This window comes from Aphis gossypii, chromosome 3 (assembly GCF_020184175.1).
Source record: "Aphis gossypii isolate Hap1 chromosome 3, ASM2018417v2, whole genome shotgun sequence".
NCBI classification, from domain to species: Eukaryota; Metazoa; Arthropoda; class Insecta; order Hemiptera; family Aphididae; genus Aphis; species Aphis gossypii.
The window spans coordinates 32,083,171-32,101,067 of record NC_065532.1 but is presented as its reverse complement, the minus strand read 5'-3'; the positions used below and the strand labels follow the sequence as shown (position 1 = coordinate 32,101,067).

The 17,897-nt window shown below is 26.4% G+C and overlaps 2 protein-coding genes across 2 annotated transcripts; both read right to left on the bottom strand.

Annotated features, from left to right (window-relative positions):
• Positions 1–76: 76 nt before the first annotated feature.
• Positions 77–1,671, bottom strand: LOC114129260 (uncharacterized). Its single transcript, XM_050204654.1, is given in 3 exon segments — positions 77–921; positions 1,571–1,634; positions 1,637–1,671. Coding segments are annotated over 3 exon segments (543 nt in total). The 5' UTR covers positions 1,668–1,671; the 3' UTR covers positions 77–473.
• Positions 1,672–9,106: 7,435 nt separating this feature from the next.
• On the bottom strand, positions 9,107–12,550 carry LOC114129266 (ubiquitin-conjugating enzyme E2 W). Its single transcript, XM_027993945.2, has 7 exons — positions 12,418–12,550; positions 11,896–12,099; positions 11,727–11,818; positions 10,006–10,108; positions 9,781–9,936; positions 9,637–9,712; positions 9,107–9,300 (listed from the first exon to the last, which is right to left on the bottom strand). The coding sequence occupies exons 2-7, from the start codon at positions 11,917–11,919 to the stop codon at positions 9,287–9,289; spliced, it is 465 nt and encodes a 154-aa protein (XP_027849746.1). The 5' UTR covers positions 11,920–12,099; positions 12,418–12,550; the 3' UTR covers positions 9,107–9,286.
• Between the last annotated feature and the right edge of the window lie 5,347 nt (positions 12,551–17,897).

The window sequence follows — 17,897 nt, the reverse complement described above, 5'->3', positions numbered from 1 at the left end:
ATATAGTATATAGAATTTGTATAATTTTAAATAGTTAACTATATGCAATTGAGAAATTAAATTCTAAATTAATAAAAGTGATAAGTAGATGTATATTAAATTTATATTCTTACAACCAAACTATTTTAGTAAAAAATTTATTGAGAATACACACTTGACTATCAGTATATTACATAACGAATAGTAATGAAGTATTAGTAATTTACTTCCTTGTACACATCATATGATTATTCAAAAAGTGACTAAATAATTATACTGTTACATGACTTGGTCTTTTAAAACAATCGTTGATAACAATTCATGTAATAACATTTAAATCAGTATTCTCCTCAATTGCTATATGTAATATAACAAATTGAATATGATTGATTACAACAAATTATTATTATTACATTTTTTTTTAAGCCGATAAAAGTTTTACCTAAAAGATAAACAAACAGAATAACAATAAAATATGATCTATATGTGTATGTTTAATTGTACATCAGTTCAGCCATGTCGGACATTTTTTTAGGAATGTGTACTAGATCTTCAAAATAACTGGCTAACTCGTCAATTGTTACATCGTCTGTACACGGTATGACGTTTGTACACTCATTACTATTGTTGTTATTATTCAATGATAATTCCGATAGAAATTCATCATCGGTTGACCATTTTCGATTTAATTGCTTACGATTAAACCTTCGATTGACAGGTACTGGAGATGCTGCTGCATATTGTTGCTTACACCTTTCTACTCTGTTTAACTTGGGAGGCCTTAGAATGCAATCTTTTGTTGGCAATTCAGTATTTTGTTTTTGAGGATAAGCACAGGTTAATGATTTTGTATTCATGCAGCGGCATATTACACAACCAGTAGGATATGGTTCTTTATTGTCATTGTCCTTTTCCACGACGTTTCCGGGATACTTATGGGGTCTAAAAAATGTAACAATCATTTTTTAGTTTAAAACAATTCAATTCTAGTTTAGGCGCTTCATTTAAATTTTTAACAGGCCAGTATAAAATTAAAATAAGATTAGATAAGTTAATGTTAAATTCATAAAAACAATGACATCTACCCGACTAATGAGATACTTATGATTTAATAAGCTTAACATTATTGAGAGTTTTAATTTATAATTTTACCATAATAAAATAAATATATTGTATGTGTACATAAATAAATTACTACTTTGATATTGACAAAATTTTAACCTTTGACAAAAACTGAAAATAGATATTTCTATTTATGTATCAAATCTATTTTCTACTTTCACAAAGAAGCTGTCCTGCAAGACGGTTGTGGTGGTAGGGTTGGGGGAGGGGTCAAATAATAATAATAATAATAATAACACTGAGATCAAGTACATTAATTTCAAAGAACTTAAGTAAACATAATAATCTGATAAAAACATACCAATATTAGTTACTCGTGAATCGAAATTTATTAAATAGAATAATAAATAATAATTTAAATCACTTTTTCCCATAACTGATACTCCTAAAGTCGTATTAACTAATGTACGTACTCAAACAAAAACACAGACATTTCCTACAAATCAATTGTACTACAAACAATGCATACCTGGTGGGGTCGATTTCCAAATTATCGAGACTGAAAGACAGCAGATGAGTTTCGGAATCAGTCATCCTTTAGTATTCTCTAGCAGAGTAGCAGCCATCTTCTCATTCTAGCGAAACAAAACATCCGCACATGTCAAATAAAATTACCGACAACCGGAATTGTCATCGTCTTACCTACGTCTGGTTAAAACCGCTAAATGCGCAATTGTTTTTCTCGGATCAAACGACACTGGACTCGTACAGTTTTACTTACAAACGCGTCGTTGGATTTCTCGAATAACCTAGTGCTTAACGACAGAAAATCGAATCCCGCGAATTTAGTTCAATGTAGGTCTGATTAAAAATTTTCCGTATTTGTAAACAGTAAGTAATAATCACAACAGTTTTTTTACGTTGTTTTTGTGCGCACTAGTCACTATAATCTTTTTATTCGTCATTAAATTATAATCAAAACAAACAGCACAGTCATACCACAGAACAAAATTAAAGCAACACTCAAATATCTAATCAGCTGATCGATGTGTTAAGTTTGTTTACATTTTTCGGTTGGCCTACTCCACAAGAATATTTTTTATCTCATCTTTCATAGATAGTAGAAGATAATTTTTTATTATCAGCAGCTATGACCCTGCGTAATGTAATTGATGTAAAACTTGATCACAAACGACACGAACTTAAGAGAATGTTCTCGAAAGCACTGGACTCATAGATAATTTATGATCTTTTATTATCAACGACTGAACTATAGACATCGAGATAGATGAGTGTCGAGCACGGTTTAAGATCCTAAACCGTGGTGTCGAGTAATAAAGTGATAATATATAAAATTTAAAACAGATAGCTACCAGATTACAACAAGCTGACAATGAGACACAAACATATTTGTTTAAAAATTAAGCATCCGTTAGGTTATTGTTGATGACCGAAACGGCTGAAAATCTCTACCTTTTGTTCCACTATATAGTCGTTCCATGGTTAATTGGTTAAATATTTATAAATCCTTAGTAATTTTTTTTTACCTTAGGTGTAACTTGGCCAGCTTTAGTTCGTTTTACAACTCGGCAATCATTAAAATTTGAAAACAATTTTTGGCTGAACACAATAATACTATATTGAAAAAATATAATCAACGTACCATGAAAGAGTGAATTTTGGACCACTGTTTTTTTTTTCAAATCTCAACGGTTTCCGAGTGCTAAAATGAATTGAACCGGTTAGGTAAGTAAGTTGTAAGTATATATTATATTAACAGTTAAAGTTCAGTTTCAAACATTTTTTTGCAATAATAATATAAATTAAATACCTATTAATACAATATTAAAAAAAGAACCACTTGAAAAAAATTACAGTATAAACTAAATACAAATACCTACATAATATGTATGTATCACGATTCATGAATATTAATTTTTAAAGTTATAAAATGAATAGGTATTATATTATATTTTATATTTATTAATTATTATAATATTAAGTATTTAAGTAGGTACATCGTACATATATAGTTGATCGGAGTTCGTCGATTGCGTCCCTGACACAGGTAAACGATTTTTTCCCTACCTTTTTTGTGTTCCGATTGCGTCCTATTGTTAAGTAGGTAAGCGTAAATTGACAAGATAAATCTAATATATTTATAATTTCCTTTACAATTTCTTAAAACTGTTTCACTTAAAAACCCTTTTTTTAAATGATGTATATTATTATTATTTTTTAACTCTAACGACTGACTAGATATTATGTATTATTTAAATTATATAGTATACATAATATTGAATAGAATAAAATATATAATATATAATAATATAAAAATGAGTATAAGCTTTAAACCTATATTGTAAACATAATGTAAATATGATTTAAACTAATGGCATTAGAAGCCGATATTATAAAAATCAATAAGAAAAAAAGAGTAACGATTTTTTACTTGCTGTATAGGTAGTAGGTCACTCTAATGGATGTATACATTTGAATCCAATGATAACTGATAAGTATCATTGTAAACGAAAAACGATTCTGAACGGAGATGATTTGTCAGCCTAGAAATAATTTCTAGTGGTTGGTGAAAAAGGTGGTTTATATGTTTTAATGGCCTGAATACACCAAAATTGAAGTTCTTTTATAATTATTGTAAGCTTATGGAAAATCTTGTATTAAATTTTTAACTCTAAGCTACTTAAAAAAATTTTTTATGAATTATATCTATAAAATAATTTGTAAATATTCATGATTTTGACGATTTTTGTCAAAATTTTAACTTCAAATGCTAATAAAAAAAAAATATGCCTATGTATTCTTTAGTTTTTTTTTATCTCTATTGGAATAACTTTAATACTAATATAAACATTTAGTGAAAATTTCAAGTACTTACAGTAATTAGTTTTTGAATTACAATCATATAAAAAAAAATCGTTTTTTTTTTTAAAAACTGTTGGAAAATTCTTACTTTTTATCTCTATAAAGCACCAAGCCACCAAGGATATTCATTTTTCCATCGAAAACCACTCCCGAAGTTTGAAATTAAAGCATTATTTCGACTAGTAAATAGTTATGCTGTACACAGACACAAAAAAAAAACACACACATCATTGTAAAATCAATATATTCATCGTTCCGTTCAGAACCTAAAAAAATATTTCAAATGATTATAAATAGCCTTAAAGGCTTAAAATAAACGAAATATTTTGAAAACTAAATCATATAAAGAAAATTCCAATCTAAATAACTTATGAAATTTTCAGGCATCTCTACGACTTATACTTTTTGAATAATAACAAATATTTGAAATCGTTTGAGGATAAATCGTTATCGTTACGCGATTTCGTAAAAAATTTAAATTCAAACACTCATAACATTTTTCCTACAACGGCACACTTCAAGTTTTTTTTATAGCTATTTGAAGGAAAACTTATGAAAAACTTAGTGTTGACCTTAGATATAAAAAAAAATGATATGAATTTTCAACTACAAATTTACTTGTAAATTTTCGCGATTTAGACATACTTCTTAAAAATTTGAACTAACTCTTATAAAAGAAATTTTTGATTTTTTTTTTAATTTCAATAAGAACGACTTATGAATAACTTTGTATTAAATTTTCAAGTTTTTTTGGGCAGCTAAAATTTTTTTTAACAATTCAAAAAAAAAAAAATACCCAGAAACATTGAAAATTTCTTTCATCATCAAAAAAAGCAAAAATATGGTATATAACTGTACATAGGTAATGCTAATATAAACATTTGGAAAAAATTTCTAGTACTTACAGTTATTAGTTTTTGAGTTACAACCTAATAAAAAAATCGATTTTTTTAATAAATGTTAGACAATTCTTACTTTTGACCTCTATAATGCACCAAGGATATTCACTTTGCCATCGGAAACCATCCTTGAAGTTTGAAATTGACGCATTATTTCTACAAGTTATGCTGTAAACAGGCACACAAAAAAAAAACACACACATATCATTGAAAATTAATACATTCATCACTTCGTTCAGAATCTAAAAATAAAATGAGAATATGTGTATAGATATTAGATGATATGTATTATCATAATACGTAAAAACAATTTAAAAAATCTTAGTTAAATATTACATTGACAACTAAAAATAAACATATAATTTCAAAGTATAATAAATGTATTGACTGAGATAAATATAAGTAATATATACACAATTAATAAATAACAAAATACCTACACAATTATGAAAACAAATAATATTTTTTACCTTAATTATGGTACGTTGGTATCCACAATAATATTTTTAATGATAGTAAAAAAAGATATATCTTTCTTTATCATTCATAAAATGATTGATAACATACTTACTATGACTTTCACAAATCAGAATCATTTCAGTTTCAAACAGTAAACTCAGAGAAATGTGTGAATAGGTCACAAACTTATAAAACTAGTAAAATATTTCTCGCTATAGTGTATGACAATGAAAAGTGTTGATGGTTACATAACAATTGAATTTCAAAGAACACACTGTTAGCCATGAATTAAAGATGAGATTTTTGTTTAATTAAATTATTAGACGGCTTAGCAATAGTTAAATGATTATCCTATTCTAAAAACATCTAGAAAGTAATACGGTTTTAGAAGTGGAAATTCTATCTTTACTCTAGATCAGCGGTTCTCAAACTGTTTATTGCGTACCACTTAAGGGTATTATTAATCAGTCACGTACCACTAATGACTAAAAATAGAGCAATTCAAATTACACAATTAAATACTTTACTGTTAAATTAAATATATTTATTTTAAATAATTAGGCAGTAAAATAGTATAATATAATTTATTAGTTTTTAACCTTAATAAAATGTTACCCGGCGTATACTATAGGCAAAAATAGTACATTACTGCAGAGTTCTTTCTGTTGATATAATAATAATTATTATAATATAATTACGTATTTTAATATTCTAACCCACTGACCACTGTAGTCACCCAAATCACCTTTTCTCATCACCAGTCAAAAGCTCGCAGTAATCACTAACTCGGCGAATGAAGTTAGGTATGGTATTACTATTACACGTATCCGATAATGTGTAGGACTGTAGGTACGTAACCAAATACTAGAATATCTGAGAACAAAGAAAATTTAATAAGATGATGAAAGGTATGCCTATAAAAAATTATAAAATTACAAACAAATTTACAAAAAATCACCACATTAATTCCATTTTATTTGTATACTTTTTGATACTATTTAATTTTACTATAAAATACTATTAAAGCGTCATTTAAAGCTAAGAATAATTTATTGCTTATTTGAGCTAATTTGTATTTAATAGGTACTAAAATTGATACTTTTCAACTATTCAAGTACCTACCAATGCATGTTTTTAAGACAAAACTTTAATAAATGAGGGAAAACTTGCTTTGCTGTGTAATACGATGTCAAGTGTATAAAGTTGGTAGTTGTAACGGATAAATGATAGTACTTACATAATAGTGAAAAATGGTTCTGAACAGATAAACGATCATTTGTCAGCATATACTTAAATAAGTTTTGTGCCTCTCCTATAAAATTTGAATTTCGACTTATATGTATTACCTATATATTATAATATATTAAAATAATTGTTTGAAGCATATAGTTAAACAATCGCCCAAGACCTACCTCAAAATGTGTATACGACGATATACCGACGATGAATCAATTATTATTTTGCGACGTATATGAGATGTGACAACGGATTGGTGCTTTGAACGGTTTAAGCGGGGTTTTAGTGTAGATCACTGCGTTCTAACTACGACTGACGAACTCAATCTTAAGACTCGAGTAGTAAAGATACGTTAAACGCGTCCAATAATAATAATAACCAATAGAAAAGTAGTAAAGTAGTAAAGTAAGCGCTGATTGGCTGTATGATGCGAAGACCCACAGAACGCCCTGCCCATTGTTTTTGTTTAATAATCATTATTATTGTTATTCATTTAACGACGTTATATTATTATTATTTATTAGTAGATTTATACAAATTTATAAACACCTTAAATTATTATTATTTTGCGTGCCTAAGGTACACTTTATAGCATTTTATAATCAAAATAACTGTAAGACAAAGAAACAGATCCAAAATTTGCAAACAACTATCCACAGGGGTGACAAGCTTGTATATATTTTATATACATATGTATCACATAATATATACATAATTACATAATTTAAAATATTATGTTAGTTCAAGACGCAGTTTATAATAAATATTTATTACAAGTGAATTTAAATTTACATTAGCTTTTAATACGGTTGCATTGATTAAGGTATTAGTTATGATTTCAATATCACAAATACATTATTTTCATATCAGGCTATAACATGGTAAATAAACATGGTGCACCATAGCCTAGCCAACTATCTTTTGTATACAGTGCTTGATTTAAAAAAAAAAAAAAACTAGAAAGGGGACTCGGTGGATATTGGATGAACGAGGGGCCCCACACAAAATGTACTTCCCTTTCGACTATCCATTATCCTAAAAAATCATTAAATTTATTGTACGAAAATATTTTTAACCTTTTTAATAGGTATTATTATTTCCAATTCATAAATAATTATTAGATTTAATAATGTAGTAAAATACTTACAAAATGGAATCACCCACTTTTCTTAAAGCTGCAGTTTTGTGCTTTATTCAAAGATCCTTAAAAGTTGTCAGTCAGTTCAAACCATCAGGATCGGAAAAAGTTAAAAGTTACTGTTAAAATTTATTTGGCGAATAGATAATCAAATTAAAGACAGAATAAATGTAACACTTAACTTATATATATATTAGTTATTAAATAATTATAACATACTAAAATAATAATAATTATCACAATTGCACACTAACATAAGGTCACCCTTTAAGACCTTAATAACTACTGCGAGCTGCGTAGACTGACTAGACAGACCAGTACTAACTGTACCATTGTCCGGTGTCAAGTCTGTATTGGTCAGTAATACCAACAAAACTATAATATACAATTAATTAGATAACATTACGCTTGGAGGGCTGGCAGGAGTACATAAAATTTAGCCCAGCTCAGTACCTGGACCTTTTGACGATAAAATACTTATTAATCATCAAAATGGACTAATAACATTTTTAGGGTTAGTTAAAATCATTAAAATTCAAACTCATTGGTTCGATAGTTTAATAACTTTCCTATTTTGCGCTATGTTTAAGACATATATTTACTGTATAGGTATATAATGAGCTGCAAGAGTTCAATTTTTTTGAACAAAATTATAAGTTTCTAACAAAATACTTTGTTGAGATTGCAAATGATAAATATTTTTGTTTTATTAAGTAGTTAAAAAATATATATAATATATTAATTATTAATATATACATTAAAAAGTAAGTATATAAAATTAAATAAATAAATAATAATACTAAATAGGTAGAGAGACAGTAAGTATTGAAAATTGTAGACTAATGATTAACTAAACTGTACATTAAATGATTAATTATTCAATGAATTTTCAAGACATTCATTTTCTTTAACTATTATTTGTTATAGAAAAAAAAATAATTAAATCTTTGTAGCTTGACAGTAGGAAAAAATAAAGTAATGCTACTGATGGGAAAAACTATTAAATAGAAAAACAAACAAAATAAAATATTTAAAAAAGTTTGAAAACATAATAAATCAAATTATATTTTTAATGTAATACATACTTAGATAGAGTGCATATAGTTTCATAAAAATATATGAAATAAAATTCATCGACAATGCTGTTATTGAAACATATTAAATTTGGAACCCATATCAATTGGTTAAAAAATTCAAAATGTATCATTCATGTGATTTTGACATACCTGTTGGTTGACAACTTCGTACTTCATTTATTTATGATTTACAATTTAATACATAAATGTACCGATGTTTATAAATATATGATTTTTTACAATTGCCTTGTAATATTATAATGTTAATGGTCTATTTTAATAGCAATGTGGGTTGAGATTATTTTTTAATATAATATACTATTCAACTTAAGAAAAATAATAGTACATTATATATTTATAAGTGTGTATAATAATTAAAAGGTAATCATATTTATTTATACATAATAAACAAATGTACATTTAACAGGATCTGAGTCTAATTAATGATTTTGTTAACGTGAGTACATATTTTAATTGCAATAATAATAAGATCACAATTTTCACTAATGAGAATATATATTAGTGAAAAGATAAAATAATGGATGTTTAATTCTTCAAACTTTGTCATCTAAACAAAAAAATAAAACAAATTAATCAATAATTAAATACAAAATCTTGATTTTTATCATAAACTACAAAAGTACAGTTGTTAACAGATAAATTGAGACGACGGCGCTTTTCAATAGGTATATCTCAAACTATTCGTGATGAGTAAAATCTATGTATAAATTATAATAATCTATCTATGTATAAAAATAAATATATTTATATATATATAATATATATTAATATATTTTTATTAGTAACATTGAAATACAGATAACCGTCGTAATACAGCCGCCGTCTCAACTTATCTGGCAACGACTGCACATGGTTTAATAAGTATGGAATTTTATTTGCTTACCATGATACCACCATTTTGTTTTTTTAGGATTTTTGTTGCATGTTTTTACATAAAAACTATTATCTGGAGGTCTTTTCTGTAAATAAAAATAAAAATTTTTATTCTATTATGTATTATTATTGATGTATTTTTTTGTGTAATAACCTTTTCTTTGCAGCTGCTCAGCATAGATATAATTGAAAGACACACTGATTGAACTGATAGTGCTGGTGACCAGTCATCAGTAAGAATAGATAAACAAATATGCCCATTACTATACACATGTGGATGAACTGGAATATTTTGGCCCACAAATGTAACCTTAAAATAAATAAAAATAAAAATAAATTTAAATGAATATAATATTAAAATAAAATAAATATTTTTTACTTCAGGTGATTCAAAAGGATAACTGGAACCAAATTTGAACTGCAACTGAAACTGTTCACCATCATATAAAGTGCCTTCAGCACCTTGCATATTTATAGTCCAACTGCAATATAAAATTTATTACTTAAATATTAAACAGAAAATAAAATCTCTATAACACACAATATACTAATTAAGATATATATAAGCATTTGGTTCATTAAAATTAATTAATTTTAAAACAAAAATAATCATACTAAGGAAAAAAATAATAAAATGATAGTTAGATTATTAGAAAATTTTGGTTTATATTTTTTGAATAATAATTATTTATTTATTTCTCTACCTAATTTTTCATTTGATGAAATGATTTTCATTTATTGTATTTATCCTAATCATATCTGATACAAATGTGAATATTAATAAACCTACTTAAGACTAAAACATCAGATAATCAACTAAGCTGAATAATTTGTATTGTATAACATACAAAGTTCTGTTACAAAATGAGTAATAAATATTTTATTAATATTAGATTTACATAATAAAATCTATACATCATAATACACAATGTGTTCCAGAAGGAAGTGACTGGCCAACATCATATGATAATATACTAAGAATGATGAAGATATAGCAAAATACCCTTTAAAGAGGGGGTCTAACTTTTTTATTTATTTTTTTTTTATTTTTTTAACAAAACCAAACCTACCACGCATATTTTTTAAGTATCTTCTAAACTTTTAAAAATTTCAACATATATTTTTTTTAAGTTATTTAATTGTTCCATTAATCAACATACAAAAATAAATCGGAAATGTGTACATTATTTTAATTAAATTGAAAAACATTGACATGTTTTATCAAAAATTAGTATTTTTGAAAGTAAAAATTGAGTATTATTCTTCTGAACATTACCTAGAATATCTAAAAGTTTGGTTTTCATATCAAATCATTTATTTTTGGTATACTTTCATAGTTTCATATGAGTAATTAATACTTAACAACTAATTAAACAAAAATTCATAATTAGGTAAAACCAATTAACTTTAAATGAAAAATAGCTATGGAAGCGGACATCATAGGAAATTTGTGTTGATTAGTTGTTGAATAAATTTTTTGTTAGCACACATTAGAGTGAATTTATAATTTTAAGATATTAATATCTATTTGAAATCGTTTGTAAATCGGGTTTTTTATGATTATTCAACTTAAAACAATTATGAATCATTTTAAATTGTATATTTTACAATTATAATTTGCAAAAAAATTTATATATTATAAAAAATAACCAAAGAAACTAACAAAGATAAGGTTTTTATCTTTAAATTTAATAATAGGTCAATTAAATCTAATGCTAAAGTTGGATTCTTAGGTACCAAATGTAAAGAAATGCAGGAAGCAATTATGTTTAATTGTAAGAGAACTATTTATTTTGAGCCAATTTATTAAAAGTTTTTAATTATTGTTATCATTAAAAATATTTGCTACGTGTGAATCCATCTTAAAGTAAACTGTACAAAATTGGTTTTCCAAAAGGTAAATTTTCTATGTTGTGTGTTTGTAATATGGAGATACTTAATATATTTAAGTATGACATCCTCTTAAGATTTTTATAATATTATAACATAATAATATATAAAATATAAATACTTGTAATCATATTATAACATATACATCATCAAATAAGAATTGTATAAACTTATAACCAACACATCAGTAGAGATTAATTATGTACTAACACATTCAGATTTTGTTCGGCTTGGTCAGCATCTACAACCATTCCTGGAGGAGGTTCTTTAACAAGCGATATCAATTCTTTATGGAGTCTTTTCTACAAAAAATAAAAAATGATTAACTTTGTTTTTGCAATTAAGATGTAATTGTAACAATGTATAAGCAGATACATACTTCGGATGGGGTTTTACCGGCCATTTCACTACAATCTCCGATAATAAAACTAATAATTTATTTTATTATTAAAACTGTGTAGTATTCATAGTGTGATCAATAATTAATTATTGTGTTATTGTATCAATAAGAACATATTGGACATTAAATAAAGACGATTGATCATAAAACCAATGTCCGTGAACACGATCTATACGCGGTTGGCTGAAAATCGTCGTAAAAATAATAAGAAATCAATTAATTATAACAAAATTAATAGTGTATCACTGTACATTCTATTTAGTTAAGTATTTGAAAAAAATAGCATTAGATATTTCGCTATAGAAAACAACAAAAGGTCTTGTTGTCTCTTATCATTAACATATTATATAGTACAGACAGTGTATGTCGGATGACACGCCAGCTGACTGTTTTTACAATGGAAGAATAAAACGGTCTTAAATCGTAGCACAGAACATAGACTCGTTGGACGTTGATTGAAATATGTAAATATGTAATAACTGTAGTAACTGTACTACTTACTTCTGTAGGTCTGTACCCTAATCCTAAATAAATTTTAAGTTACTTATTATGCATAATATCACAATTATTTTAAAATATAAATATTAAATTTAAAGACTGTAAGGTCTGACGCAAACGCAATGCTGTATTAAACTATTAAAGATTAACAAAATACGAATATCATAGACTAAAAAACATACGAATTCCGTCGACTCCGAAGAACAATTAACAAATACTAAGTTGTGTCGCTGACCGCTGTGATTGTATACATTAAACTGACCAGATATTATCATATTATTTAATGTGCCATATTAATCATATTATGACAATCGAGTGGTCGCGGTTATAGCTGCAAACGTTGCAATCGAAAGATAATCATAGATTTATACAGATGAAATTAAATTTAATTGAATTCTGTGAGAAGTCTGTATTTACAATATTTATATTATGTCGACATAATATGCTTTTGTATTTATAGTAATTAGATCAATGATTATGTCTTTGGCATTTAGCTCACAGAATAATAAATATTGGGTCTCATGGATAGGTATCATTTAAATAAGATGAAAAAATGATTATTATAATTTAATAATAATTACTCATGACTCACGAGTTAAACTATTTAGATTATAATAATAAAAACTAATCAACGCTGTATAGCCAATAAATTACTTAATTTGCTGAATCTATAATTTTTGTTAGGTATATCATAAATACATAATTACAGAACAATTATTTATATTTTATAAATGCTCTAAGCTCTACGGTCCGACGTCATTCACTGATATATAATTTGGATAATAAAGTTTATTAGCCACACTTGCAATTTAAAATATACAATAGTTATTCATCGCCGTATCGGTATAAGAAATAAGAAATAATAATAATTGGTCTCCACTGTCCAGAGACCAGAGTGAAGCCGCACCATGCCACCATAATATAATATCATCAAAAATAAGTTAGGGAAGTACCTACCTAGTTGTTCAGCATAGAAAGAATCACAACTTATGTTCTTAGAGTAGATACCTACCTATATTACACGAAAGCTAAAGCCTAAAATACATATTTTGCGCCAAATTTGTACTTCGGAATTTTGTTTATGGTTTTAAACCTTTGATTTATAACTCATTATTAGTTAAAATACCTTTAATATGAAATCTGAAAATCTTATTTTAATTTTAATTCGTTTAGCATTAACGGGTCGTATCCAATAAATGTTTTGTCCCTGCCCCCTGGGGCCTGGTTGCAAACAAAGCTCGACCAGCAAATTTGATGTCCAACAAAATAATCATAATTCACGGAAAAAAAATTGGCATATTTTAAATAGAAAATTTCTGTGCTCGTCATTTTAACCCTAATGAATAATGATATTATTATTAAATGGACATCTGGTGAAGGTTTTAACCAGTATTCGTTAAGTAAATATAATTATAACAACTGTTGTTTGCAAACAATTAATTATTCGTCTCGCCTGTATGTGTTGACTTTGTCTTACTAGTCACTAACGTACAATATGGTAAATTGGTAAACGATAAGAAGTCTGGTGAAAAAAAAAATCCCGAACAAAAAATAATATTATTATATACGTCATAATTATTAAATTATGCATTAATTAAAGTTGTCAATCAACTATTATTTTAAAATTATTTGTATATTAAGTATATACATTACATTAAACGACAAATTATTACTACTCCCTACTCATCCTTTTCCGTACCTATAACCATAATTTAGATATTATTGTGATGTTGACATATTGTGTATAAAACTGTCTTTATAGTAAGAGTGATTAAAACAAATTATTTGAAAAAATGACGACCCATTTAATAATAAAACATATTTGTTTAATAGTTACTTAATTATAACTAATTTTCTTTTAATCTAATAATTATTATATAATTAAATAATTTTTCCGCGGACTTTTTTTTCTAATATCCCATTCCTATACCTACATTGATTAATTTTTATTGAGTGTCTTACAGTTTATAAGTTTTACATTTGTGATTTGTAGGTTTTAAAGCACGTTTTACATCAGTTTGTGTGTGTATAATGTATATTTATATAAAAAACTATATATTATACCTATTACTGTTGTATATTGTACAACACTATAAATATTTATCAAGTATATTTATTTAACTTATGTTGTATACTTACTAACCTCCTCAAATACTCAATTGATTTTTTTTGTCGACATCCGATTTTTGCGGCATAGTTCAGAGTCAATTCCATCAATTTTCCCAATAGATAATGTCTGCAATGAGGTTTATTATTAGAGAATATTCATGTTTATTTTGATTTTTGAATGTATACATTTGTAAATATGTAATATGTTTATTAGGTATAAGGTTAAGAATAGATCAGTACCTATGATTTTGTAAGAGCATAACTATTTTATTAAGATCAGAGTCTATTAACATTTTATTATAATTTCATAATATCTACGAAATATAATACATTATATGCGACTTTTTTTGGAAAAAATCAATTCAACTTAATATTACTGTACTGCACAATGTTAACATTAAAAAAAATAAATTACCGAAAGTAGTATAATTTAAATTAATTTGCAAAATATCCTTAGGAATTAAGACTGACATCTTGCCTATCTGGTAGACAATTCTGTCTCCGCTTAGAATCATTTATCGTATAAGTACCTATACGTAATAATCACGTACCTATGTACCCATCAATTTAACATGTTTATTTGAATGGCATATTTAATAGCGAAGTATACTCGAAAATCGAAATCTATAAGGTGACTTCCTATTTTATATTGTAAAAATAGTCGTGTTTTTAGAATGTAATATGTTTTATTTATATCATATAAATAAAATTGTTTTTTTAACATGGCATTTTGTATGTCCATTGCTGTTTTGTATTAGTTTTATACTTTGTCATTTGGGTATAATGGTATATCAATATCATAAAATAAGTGCTGTAATTTTTAGGTTTTCTTAATTTTGATGTATTTGATAACGACATCACCAATGCCCATTCTCCACCTACCTATTACCTATTTAAGACAGGGGTCGGCTATATAGGCTCTCTAGGGTCGGCTACTGGCGGCGTCGGATCCCATACAGACTCCCGTCTATTGTTTGCTTATTTCCAAACGGCTTCCGCCAAAAAAGGTCTAACAAACAGGTAAATACCTAAACGGCTCCCGTAGAAAAAAAAAATTAAATTAAAATTCAGTCATGTCAGTACTTACACTTAAAATTTTAAAAGAACTAGAGTTCATTAGGAAACAAATTTTCATCTATAGGTAGTGAAATAATACTTATGGATTATATAAATAAAATTATGACTGAAAAAAATGCCTAATGTATGATTTTTGTTTTTATATTTCTACTTATACATGCATTTTTAAAAATATTTTTAACACTAAAATTTAATATTATTTTAATAAAAGAATTCTCAGTAAGTATATAATTTTTCTGTATATGTTTTATGATTTACTTAGTTTACACCAACAAAAGTTTAACCACACCTCTTTTGAGACAGTTTTAAGTTTTTTTGCACTTATGCGGGTTATTTATTTTTATGCTTTTGGGTTGTGTTTGGGTCATATTTTACGCTTATGGGCTACAGCCAACCGGAGCCGTTTTGGAAATTTACCTGTTCGTAAAACCTTTTTGACGGGAGCCGTTTGGAAATTGATCTTTTTGTAAAACAGGAGCCGTTTAGGAAAATGGGAGCCGAATGGGCTACGGCTACTGATGGACCGCGGTCCGGATCCGGAATGCGGAAGGCAAAACTCGGGACCCTGTCAACAATTGTACTTCATTATATTGTTATTTACTGTAATAGTATTATTATGAATAGAGAATATAAATATAGAATATTTAATTTAATTTATCAAACTCAGATTATAGTTATATCATAATTCATTGCAAATATTCAATCGGGCAGTTAATAATCGGTTTTATTACGATGTTATCGGCCGATAGCCGAGTTGCGACAATACCAAATATCAAATAATAACGACGGCGTTAAATTACATTTATTGCTTATCGTTGCTATCTACTGAAATAGTTATATTATTTGTCTGTAATCTGTATTTTTTAGTTAACGATGTTGTACGTGTACATTCGCCAATTAAATTTCATGGTAAATTATTATTATTATTGTATAATAATTTACCTAATATTGTGATTTTATAATCTAAAATTTAAATTTACTGTAATAACTAAATAACTTTATTTTTATTTTTATACTGCTATTTTTAAAATATAAAAATTTGAAAAAGATTTTAAATTCAAACGCACTTAAAATTTTTCCTATAATGATGCTTCGAGTTTTCTATATAGCTACTTGAAGGAAAACTTGTGGAAAACTTAGTGATATATAATATATTTTTAATCCTTAGTTATAAACACAAACAATTTTATGATTTTTCAACTTCAAAATTACTTTCAAATTTTCGCGTTTTCGACAGATTTCGTAAAAATTTGAACTATAAACGCTTATAAAAATAAATTGTGACTAACAATTTTTAATTTTTTTTTAGCTACAATAAGAACAACTTATAACTGAGTCATAAGGAACTTTGTATTAAATTTTCAAAACTTTTTGGTCATTCAAACAATCGTTCGACATTTCAAAACAAAAATTTTCATAAAAATCGAAAATTTCAGTAGTCTATAAATAACTCAAAAAAAGTCAAACATTTTTGAAAATTTAAATGTATATAGATAACACTAACATAAACATTTAGTAAAAATTTCTAGTACTTACAGTGATTAGTTTTTGAATTACATATTTACATCCATATAAAAAATGATTTTTTGGTTTTTCCCGGTGCTTTTGAAAACTATTGGGAATTTCAAAAAATGACCTCCTCAATGCACCAACTAGATTCACTTACGAACCGAAAAAGCTACTGAAGTTAAAAATCGAAGTATTATTTCGACACTTTCTCGTGCACATAGACACACACAAAAAAAACACACAACATTGTAAGATCAATACATTCATCGCTCCGCTCAGAATCTAAAAAATAAAGTAATAAGCGAGTATAATATATAAATTATATACAGATTGAATTAAACATAAGCGTCAGAAGACTGTCGAATACTACTACGCTTTATTCTTCGAGATTTAATTGTATTTTTAAGTACAAAGCGTTAACTTTTTACCCTTTGGCATAATTGTGAAACCTTAAATTGTATCTATAAAACTTTGTTCAAAATAACAGGTACCTAGATATGATTTTAAATTTTTAAATGTGTATACTACTTCAAAGAATGGGTTTCTACTGGACCGTTCCCGACTTCCCGTGTATGTGTACGTTTATCAAAACTTTTATTTGTTATCTTAAAGTATATCTGATATTATATAAAAATACTTTATAAAAAAAATATTTAAAAATATTTTTATATATCTATGTATCAGACCTCGATGTTTAACCACAGAATAGATTTAATCTATTCTGTGGTTTAACCATTCATCTTAAACCGTGGTTTAGACGCTATACATACATTAGGTTTATACATACA

What these genes read in the sequence shown, in the direction of transcription:
- LOC114129266 (XM_027993945.2), bottom strand. Translation starts at nt 11,919, where the DNA reads ATGGCCGGTAAAACCCCATCCGAA. An exon ending in CCGGTAAAACCCCATCCGAA is followed by an intron (nt 11,819 to 11,895) that starts GTATGTATCTGC and finishes TATTTTTTGTAG; the next exon opens with AAAAGACTCCATAAAGAATT. An exon ending in GCCGAACAAAATCTGAATGT is followed by an intron (nt 10,109 to 11,726) that starts GTTAGTACATAA and finishes TTTATATTGCAG; the next exon opens with TTGGACTATAAATATGCAAG.